Source organism: Crassostrea angulata, chromosome 4 (genome assembly GCF_025612915.1).
Source record: "Crassostrea angulata isolate pt1a10 chromosome 4, ASM2561291v2, whole genome shotgun sequence".
NCBI lineage: Eukaryota > Metazoa > Mollusca > Bivalvia > Ostreida > Ostreidae > Magallana > Magallana angulata.
Window position 1 is genome coordinate 39,260,254 of NC_069114.1, and position 10,976 is coordinate 39,271,229.

General features: G+C 34.6%; 1 protein-coding gene and 1 long non-coding RNA gene across 3 annotated transcripts; both read left to right on the forward strand.

Annotated features, from left to right (window-relative positions):
- Positions 1–1,763: 1,763 nt before the first annotated feature.
- LOC128181507 (uncharacterized) lies at positions 1,764–4,024 on the forward strand. Its single transcript, XM_052849932.1, has 2 exons — positions 1,764–1,895; positions 2,292–4,024. Exon 2 carries the CDS (start codon positions 2,310–2,312, stop codon positions 3,984–3,986), a length of 1,677 nt encoding a protein of 558 aa, XP_052705892.1. The 5' UTR covers positions 1,764–1,895; positions 2,292–2,309; the 3' UTR covers positions 3,987–4,024.
- Positions 4,025–4,567: 543 nt separating this feature from the next.
- Positions 4,568–5,972, forward strand: LOC128181723 (uncharacterized). Of its 2 annotated transcripts, XR_008243357.1 has the most exons (3): positions 4,586–4,902; positions 5,087–5,202; positions 5,622–5,972. It is a non-coding gene; the product is annotated as an uncharacterized LOC128181723 (long non-coding RNA). The 2 variants fall into 2 exon arrangements; XR_008243356.1 differs by lacking the exon at positions 5,622–5,972 and having other exon boundaries at positions 4,568–4,902; positions 5,087–5,425.
- Positions 5,973–10,976: the final 5,004 nt, after the last annotated feature.

The window sequence follows — 10,976 nt, forward strand, 5'->3', positions numbered from 1 at the left end:
AATAATTGATATGATTAAATTTGTTTGTTATATAAACATTTAATCCAATATCTTAATGAAAGTATATTTACATTAACAGAAACATTAAATTGGTCTCCTCAGTTACATGCATGTTTATTCTACTTTTTATCTGATTTACAATATTTTGATAAAAAAAAAATCATAAAAGATCTTGGACACCAATAATTATACATGTATTGGGCGCTTACAAATTACACCAAAGGCACCGATGGAACAGAATGTAACTTTTTGATAAGAAAGAAAACTGTTGTTTTCATTCGTACGTCGTGACCGAGGGATAGTCAAGTACTCGAATACTCGTTGACATTCTTAATCTCATGAGAGTGCCCACTGCTGTTTCGCCCATATATCCCTATGTGGACTTTGCATCTCATGAAGGGACCCAATGCTGGGCACAAACTGTTTTAAATTGAACGCTATATAAGGATGCTTGCAAACAGTCTTTTGAAATCCTTATCCCCTAAACTTAGCGCAGTAAGGGTCAGCGGTCAAGGTTTGATTTTAAAATCTACATTATTCGTAGAAGCTTTGATCAGTCAACGCAACGCAATCAGATATTTTTAAAATAAATGTTAAAGGGACACGGTCACGATTTTGGTCAAAAATTATTTTTCGATTTTCATGTTCACAATGCTTCAGTAAGGCATTTTAAATAGGCAACCGAAATTTGAGTGTCATTTGTTGAGTTATAAGTGAGTTACAGAGCTTACAATTATTCGCTATGGAAACAAAGCTTTTGTTTGCATTTTGAATGTTGAAGTGAAAATTCCAGTTTTAAACCTCAAATGTGTAGGTTAATCGTTAAGAACTTTTTAATTATGCTTAAAATGAATAAGAAGATAGACAAATCAGCTTGAAAAAAGATTTGTTGTTGGTATATTTTGTTTACATGAAGAAGAATTGTGAGCCCTGTTTCTTGCTTAAAACTCATCGACTGGCACCCAAATTTCATTTGATCATTAGAAATGCATTCTTAAAGCATTGTAAATAATGAAAGCAGAAAAATAAAATTTTACCAAAATCGTGACCATGCCCCTTTAAAGCTGTAATTTTTAAATGATTTACATGTATTAACTGATAAACTTATATGCGAGTAATTCCGTTTCTCCTTAAAGGGACATAGACATGTTCTGTGATCAAAATTTTTAAATTTATTTTTACATTGTTTTTTTGTATAAAATGGTTAACTTGCTTGGGCATTTTGAATTAATGACCAAAATTTAAATGTTAGACGTCAAGTTACAATCGAGATACAGAGGTCAGAATTCATTGATATGTAAACAAAGCTCGAATCTTATATTTGTTTACATGTAAAAGGAAAGAAATTGCTATTTCAATGAAAAAATGACTCATGGGAATCAAGATAAACTGATTCAATATGTGAGTAAATAATATTATCAACAAAATAAAGAAAGGTTTGATTGAAACTTATAACAATACAACATAAATGTAAACAATACAACTCTGTTGTACGCTCTGTTTACAAAACAAAGAATTCCAAACTCTATATTTTGCTTGCAACCTAATATTTAACATTCAAATTTGAAGCATTATTAATAGACATATACTTTATTAACCATTCTATACAGTATACATTTAAAATGGAAAAATAACAATCAAAAATGTTCAGCTTAAATCGTTTCTAGGTCCCTTTAAACCTTCAAACAACATTGGCTTATCTAGTTTCTAGATCCTTCGTGTTCAGCATGCTTATTGACATGCATATTAGATTGTTGAACCTGAACATTAAATCATTAAATATAACCTCGGAGGGTAGTAACGGATCTGGAACAGTACAGGCAATCATGGGACGCGCCATGTTGATTTGTGACAGAGCTGGATAGTTTATCGATGGCTTAAACTCGCACATTAAAGTAAGATCTACTATTTATTGATGAAAATTGGATTATGAAACAAAACGATGAAAATTGCACTTTTGGACATACAATGTACATTGTACATATCTTCTAATCAGTCCAGATAAAAAATTTCTGCATATCTTCTGAATAAACACAAAGTTGGTTTAATTCATGATGCATAAACTAAAATTCAGAGTCGGTTTAATTCATTTTGCCTAAACTTAAATGAATGTTTGGTGCAATGAACAGTTCTATATATCTTCTAAACCAATACAAAGTCGGTTAAATTCATAATGCATAAGCTTTAATATCTGTTTGGTGCATTAAAAATGTTTTGTCCAATGAACTAAATCACGATTTGATTTATAGGTTTGTTTTGTCCAATGAACTAAATCACGATTTGATTTATAGGTTTCCTTTGACTGCAAAATGGACCCTCTGTGCAGTGCTCAGGATGCTGTGCGCTGTGCCTTGTGTTCAATTTCTGATGCTCCCATGTTCTGTGAAGGTTGTCATACACATCTATGCAAAGATTGTGTAGAAGAACATTTCGCTGACTCTTCTAAAGTTCATAACGTTGTGCCACTTAAACAATATTGGACCACCCTAAATTATCCGAAGTGTGAGAAACACGGAGCCAAACAATGTGAACTCTTCTGTGAGCATTGTGACATTCCTATTTGTGCACGTTGTATTTCCTCAAAGGGACATCAAAATCATAATATTGTAGACTTTCTGGAAAATCTTGAAAGAAAAAGAATAGATTTACAAACAGACTTACGAGAATTGGAGAAGTCACTATTTCCCAAATATAAAAAAATTGCATTTCACATTCAAGTTCAAAAAGTTGATTTAAAGAAAAATTCACAGAAAATAGCAGCATCTCTCAACACACAGCGGGATATTTGGCACAGAGAAATAGATGATATTGTCAATAAACTTAAGTGTGAATTTAAGGACATAGAATCTAAACACCTGGATGTTCTAAACAAACAGGAAGTTGAAATACAAAGAAGCATCTCAGAATTAACGCAGAACATTGTTGATATAAAGAAATTACTTAATTCCAAAGATGTGTTGCTTGTCTGTGAGTACAAATCCAGAAATGCTAAATTTCGAGGATTGCCCCCAAAATTCAAAATATCTTTACCGAGCTTTAAGCCTAATGAAATCAACAGAGATCAGCTGATGGAACAATTTGGTTCTCTGTCAACATTAACGTTAACGTTTACAACAGAGGAACAAGACAACAGCGTGCTGACCCAGGGAACCGAGTCCTCTCCCCCAGACCAGCCACTGATGAATGAACCCCGGGTCATCACAGCTATAGACACACGGTATGATGAGCCATACAGTGTATCCTGTTTAAATGATTCTGAAGTCTGGACCCGTGGTGATGACAACATTATGAAACTCTTTAATCTCAAGGGAGAACTCGTGAAGTCTATTCAAACCGATTCAAAGAACTGGCCCTACGACATAGCAGTTACAATGAGTGGGGATCTAGTTTATACTGATTATGATAATGGAACTGTGAACATAGTGAAGAATACACAGATACAAACTGCGATCAGACTTGAGGGGTGGAGACCTCGAAGCATCTGTAGTAGCTCTTCTGGCGGCTATCTGGTCGTCGTTGAAAGTGATGATAAGAAACAAACAAAAGTTGTACGATACTCCGGCTCCAAAGAAACACAAAGTATTCAATTCAATAGCAAGGGACAATCCCTCTATTCTTCCAGTCGTCACTTAAAATACATCAATGAAAATAGAAACCTAGATATTTGTGTGACTGATGTAGGAAAAAACGCAGTGGTGGTAGTCAACCAAGAAGGATTACTGAGATTTATCTACCCTGTTACTCGGTTTTTTCACGAGCTCTCATTTGATCCACGCGGCGTCACTACAGACAGCCAGAGTCGGATCCTGATAGCAGATTGTCACAATGACAGAATCCACATCCTAGATCAGAACGGACAGTTTCTTCGATTCATTGACAATTGTGATCTATGCTATCCATGGGGTTTATGTGTGGACACCAGCGACAACCTCTTTGTGGCCGATTCTGACACTGGTAAAGTGAAGAAAATACAATATTGTAATTGAACACATTGATCTTGCTTATACTCTTAATAAAGTTCCTGGTTGTTTATGTGTGTTATTTCTTATAAATTTATACTGTTACAAAGGTAAAGCTGAAACTTTTGAGTCTCATATGTTCAATACTAGTATACAATGTATGTTAAAATATTTGGATCATACAAAAATCTAAACTTAAGCAAAACAAATGTTAAACATATGTAAAAAGAAATGTTTAACATATATCTGAAACATGAGTTAAACATACATAATATCTAGGGTTTTTAGACCACCACAAGCGCAACTGAGCTTTTATCATCAAATCGTTGTTGTCGGCGTCGTAAATTTTTCACATTTTCATCCTCTCCAGAACTACTGGGCCAATCTCAACCAAACTTGGCACAAAGCATCCTTGGGGAAGGGCTTTCACGGTTATACAATTTATGGGGCAGTTCTCTTTTAAATTGGATATATTTAAGAAAGAGTGAAAATAAGGCTGAGAGTTTTAAAAATCTTTTTCAGAACCACTGGGCCAGTTTCAACCGAACTTGTTACAAAGCATCCCATCATGGGTAAAAAAAAATCCCGGTTTTCACTTAAGGTGGAAGGCTACATCGTCAAAACATGTCTGACTTCCGTTCGAAACGCAATTGTGTTCCGGATTGATAACATTATGTCGTGGTACAAAATAGCTATACACCGTTTAATTGAACTCTTCTAACTAAGGAGGTGAGATAGGAATGAAATCACCAAAACGCTTAGAAAATATGTCAATTTTCTTCCTGTTTAAAGCTTTTAACTAACATTGATTATCAGCTGTTTGTACGGAAAACGTGGAATCTAAATAATATACCATTTCCCTGCTCTGCTGCTATTGGCAACACATTTTTGTCATGTCATCTGCAACAGACGATCATACATATGTGGCGGATTATCGATATAGGTAAGCAGATGTCAAATTTTCATTTAAACTATATATGTATGATGAATATAAAACGAAAGTACCGTAGTACGATCTCTTGAATTGATCCTAACTTCCCAAATTAAAAAAAAAATTTGCAGTAAAAGACTTTCACTGAAACTTTGACATTAAACTAATGTATTTTGATTCAAATTGATACAACTAGGTAGCAATAGCAGTGGAAGCCCGGATTTGCAAGCCAAATGAGGGAAAGACATAATTCTGAAAAGGAGCATGTTTTTCATTTCCACACATGCATGTGTATCACTATGGACATCTAATGTATGTATTGATATGCGTATGGTTGTTGTTTATAATTGCTATTGTATATAAAAAAGTAAAAGGCAATTTATAATATAATTAACTACTAATATTTTGTTCTGAAGAGTTAAATATATATATAAATGCATTCATCAATAATATGATTTTTCAGCTTCAAACATTATCATAAGCACTACTTATCTTATATCTACATATTTAGCATAAACTTGTTCCTTTTTTAATTTTTCTACGTAATTTTTATTAATTAAAAAATTGATCCCAAGACATTTGAGACCATGTAAAATAAAGAAAGACAACTCTTAAACAGGATCTTTCATACCAAGATTTTTGCAATAATTAAGTATTTCCTTTAATTTTTCAATTTCATTCAATTTCTTTTCTTCATCCCATTCACCAACGAATATTGTTTATATTTTCAGGTTTTTGTGGGATTTAGTCCAGCAGTTTGCCTTAAAAGAATTTTTTTATATTTTAGTTTCATATTTATGTGGATTCCAATAAAAATCATACAAACTTCATTCATGATTTTTTTGTTTTTCATTTCTAAACTTAATAACATTTCACTTTCATAAGAATTTTAAAACAGGAATGTTTAAAAATTTGATTAATAAGGGGTTATCTGGAACCAGACTGATATTTTAAAAATTCTCTAGAAAATAGTGTATTGTATTTTGAGGTATATTATTGTTGAATACTGTGCCTAGTATTGGTAACAAATGCATGCAACAAAAATCTCCTACACTTATTTGGTGTAGAGATCCACCTTAAACGTTTTACTTCGCAATAATTGTCAAACAAAGGGTTTTTCGCCGTTCCTGTAATTTATCGAAGTAGCTCAGTGTTATAGGCGGAAGACAACAGAAATATCAGTGAAAACATTCTTGATGTTCACCGCACTTGGTTCAACAACTTTACCTGCTGATATATATTCTTTCAACTTTGTCATACAGATACCAAATTGTTCTCTATAGACGAATTTCAGGCCATAACTATTGTGCTTCAGTCTTCGTTTTACGTGATTTAACAGTCTAAGCAGTTTATAATCGCTGTAAACTACTGCACAAACGTGACAATACTCGATAGCGAGTCCGGTATTATTTTTTATTTTTATTTTTTTTTTCTAAAGAAGAAAAACAAAGAGAACTTAAATTACTTTTATTAATAAGTTCATGATGGCCAGTCAAAGAAGACACAACGTTACATGCTATTTATATATCGATCTAAAATTTCAATCACTGAATGTATTTCAGGCTTATATTTTAAAAGCATGGAGTGTTTTATAACGGTTTTCTTGCTGCAGGCCTGTAGCTCCCGGTCTGACGAAATTCAGATGGACAACCTAGGAGCTACAGTTTCTAATGTGTTAAAAAATGCAATTTACTGTGGACAAACATTTGCGCTAGTTTTGGGCTAACTTATCTTTTTTTTAAACACATTCTGTACAATATTTCAATTCATAAAAATTCCGTGGACTTTTACTACAGATATTGTTACATTAATAATTTCTGGTGTTCTTTTAAACATCAACAATAGCCCCGTAAAGTTGAGTGGTGTATTAAAAATGGGGAGTCTCCATCTGCACTTGGATTTAAACATGCTTCATTTTCTAAGGTTAGCGTGTTTAAGAGAAAGTGCGTCCAAGTTAAGCGACGATAGAAGTAGTTTATATATTATCTAGAGATTTTCATTGACAATGTACTAATTATTTACACGTAAAGAACAACAGCTCCCAGGTCGTTCATCCGCTTTTTTTTTCCAGACCTGATGCTACAGACCTTCATCTATAGGGTATGACAGACGTTTGAAGATTTGGAAACACTTTGCACTGATCATTGATGAATCTCAGGTCAGCGTGTTGTCCGGAAAGGGCATTTGCAAAAGTCCAAAGTATCTTCATAAAAACCCCGTCACACATCATGTTAACGCAAAGAATGTATTTCAGTTGGTTGCAGAAGATGGTAACACAGAAAACGTGGCAATTTTCATGCCTTTTATAAAGGGAATCCTCGTTGTAGTTAAAAACTGCCTCCTTAAAACAAATTTAATTCTTGGCGTTAACGTTAAGAGCCAAAGATTTTCTTGAAAACTGCCACTTCCGATTTTTGTTTTAAAGATGCATATTTATAAAAATCTACTTAAAAAAAAAACATGAATACCTTCAAGATTTAAGAACGGTGTGATAAATGTCCTCACTGTTAGTTACATCTAGTCTAGTCGAGTGGTTTTGCAAGTTAACCGAGAACCGATCAAGATTGGCGTTTTCGTTTAGGGGGTTCGAATTTCGGAATGGTTGGTATTTCTTAATAGAATTTTGTTTTCATTGCTTAAAAAAGTAATGCCCGTATATCTTAAAATATTATTAATGTCGGAATAAAGTTAATAAAACGCTTGTCAATTTGATATTATTTGTCTTTTTAATTTCAACTTTACTTATTGTGTAAAGTGCACGTTATAACATTAATTGAAAAAATAATGGATTTCAAAACAAGAAACGCATCAATCAAGAAATTTAGTGTATTTTGTAAAGGAACATATTCCGTATTAAAGATACGTGTAAAATTACATAAAGCAAAAAGTCATACAAAATACTATTAGTATGAATCAGCGATGACGCAATTTGTACATGAAAATATATGTACAGATAAGTTTATCTACACTAAGTTTTAATCTTGATAATATTGAAAAACATTATGATAGAATAACAATCAAAATTCAAAAGTTTTTGAAGAGCCTGAATCAAATTTATTCATTCAGCTCCAAAGAATTACTAGTATATTTTAAACACGCTGGCTGGCAATTAAAAATCAAATCATTTATGGTAACATCAATACACAGAAATTTTATTCAGAGTTATCTTCCTAACTGTATTTATAAAGATCGATTAGCAGTCGCCGAGTTCGATAAGAATTGCACGTAAATTGGTGTGTATTTGCATTTATACATGGCATACCCGCAATGTGTAAATATGGTCGTCTACGTAGATGTGCCTATATTTTGAAAGACTTTTCATGCGTTACGGGTCTCTCGTTTTAGGAAAATCTCGCCTTTCTGCAACACCGTTCAAACGCCATCTCGCTGACACATTTTCTCAAAACGTACTCTCGCGCGGCCATGATTTTGATAAGTATATTTTTTTCGACGGCATGTTGTGTGAAGTTGTTTAACGCAACATCAACGGCGCGTTTTTTAACAGCGCAACAGCGTTTTGGTTTTTTCCAACGCGCAGTTCAACTCTTTAAAAATGGCTTTTACCGTACACTATAGATGAAAGCCATGATCCAATACCTTTGAAGCAAGTACATGTATGTAATAGATTTAGTCGATATCCCATTTACGTTCACTGTAAGTGTTTTTTTTTAGATTGGTCAAGGGATCTGATTTCTAAAAAGGTACTTTTCATTAGATAAATTCCTGCTGTAATGCCTTGATTTTTATTAAATAGAATTCAGTCAGAGTCGCGTTTAAATTACCAAACTTTATTGAAAACTATAAAGTAAATCTGGACAAGAAGGTAAACATTGCACCAAAGGACAAAGTTCTAAGTTGCTAAGTGACAATGGAGATCTCATTTATGCTTTTCCCAGAAAGATTTGGGCACAGTAAAAATTCATATGACTAACATAACACACTCAAGAAAGTAATAAAAAGGAAGGATAAGAAGGCTAAGGTAAACTCAAGCAGAACTAGAGCGGAGAAAACAAAAGCACAAAAAGAATATGCAGAGGCCAATAAGATAACAAAACAAAGTATCAAAGCTGACAAAAGAAAATACAATGACGAACTAGCAACAGAAGCAGAACAATCAGCAACAGTGGGAAACGTGAAGGACCTGACATAACCAAGAATCTAGCTAAACAAGAAAGGCCAGTTAAAGACAAGACAGTAAAACAACTAAAAGGGGAAATAGAAAAAAGAAGGAGATTGAAAGAGCATTTTGAAGAACTGCTAAGTAGCCCAACACCACCTAATCCTCCAGATGTCACACCAACAGATGAAGATCTAAACATCCTAAGCAGCCTTAAAACACAAAGTAAGCTAAAGAATGGCAAGTCGACAGAGCCTGACAATATCCCAGCAGGGACACCTAAAGCAGATCTTGACAGCTTAGTCAGCATACTTTATCCACTGTTTCAGAAAATGTGGGAAGAGGAAACAATTCAAGAGGGCTGGAAAGAGGGGTATCTCATCAAGCTTCCTAAAAAAGGAAATCTTAGTATTTGTAACAACTATAGAGGGATAACTCTGTGAAAATGTTCCAAGGAAAATTTTTAATAGAATAATACTGAACAGAATTAAATAAGAAGTGGATGATAAACTGCGTGACCAACAAGCTGGCTTTCGTAAGAATAGATCTTGTACAGACCAGATAGCAACGCTACGCATTATCATCGAACTATGTGCTGAATAGATTTCCTCCCTTTACGTTGGCTTCATAGACTACGAGAAGCCTTTGACAGTGTCGACAAGGAAACAATATGGAAACTATTACGACGTTATGGAGTACCTAGTAAACTGGTAAATAGTATCCGCAACTCGAATGAACACCTGGCATGCAGGGTCATACATGGAGGGCAACTGACGGAACCTTTTGAAGTAAAAACTGGTGTCCCCCAGGGATGTCTATTGTCACCCTTTTTATTCCTGCTGACAATAGACTGGATAATGAAAACAGCAACAGTCAATAGGAGGAATGGAATACAGTGGACACCATGGGGCACAGTTAAATGATCTATACTTTGCAGATGACTTGGAACTTCTCTCACCAACAAGGCCCAAATGCAGAAAATTAACGCATTGGCAGAATCATCAGCACAGATTGGACTTAACATCAACATTCCCAAGACAAAGATTTTAAGAGCAAACAGAGCATCAAATGATAAGTTAAATATAGAAGGAAAGGAAATAGAGGAAGTAGATAATTTCACCTACCTTGGTAGTATAGTGGACCAGAAAGGAGGAACATAAGCGGACATAAAAGCCAGAATAGGAAAGGCCAGAATAGCATTCCTGCAACTTGGAAACATCTGGAAAGCCAAGGGAATCACACCACGAACCAAAATTAGACTGTTTAACAGCAACGTAAAGGCAGTGTTCCTGTATGGTTCAGAAACATGGAGGATGACTGTATCTACAACAAACAGGATCCAGACATTTACTAACTCATATCTGAGACGTATTCTCCAGATCAAATGGCCAGACAAAATCAGTAACACCGATTTGTGGCAGAAGCCAAGCCCCTAATGAGGAAGATAAAATAAAGAGAAGGTGGGTGGATAAGGCATACTGTAAATTCCTAATTAAACGCGAGGAATTAATATCCGCGTAAAATCGCGATAAGCCCGCCTCGCGAATTCTAAAACCTCGCTTTTAATTTTGGGACACATGTAAACTACATGAAACTATGATAAAATTTCGGCATTCGCGATTTTATGTTCTCGCGATTTGATGGTAAACTATTGAATCGTGGAACTAAGTACTCGCGTAAAATAAGGAATCTACAGTATTCTACGCTAGCCACAGGATAACATCACAAGGCAAGCCCTATCCAGGAGCCTCCAGTGAAAACAAAAGAGGGGCGGACCAAAAAACACCTAGCGGAGAGATTTGGAGGCGGACATAAAAAGAATGGGTAAAAACTGGAAAGAGGTAGAAAGAATCGCACAGGGTAGAGGGGACTGTAGAAATCTTGTCAGCGGTCTATGCCCCAGAAGGGGTAGCAGGCATAAGTGAGTAACATAACGTTAACGAAGAATACAAAGACACCGACAGTGAAA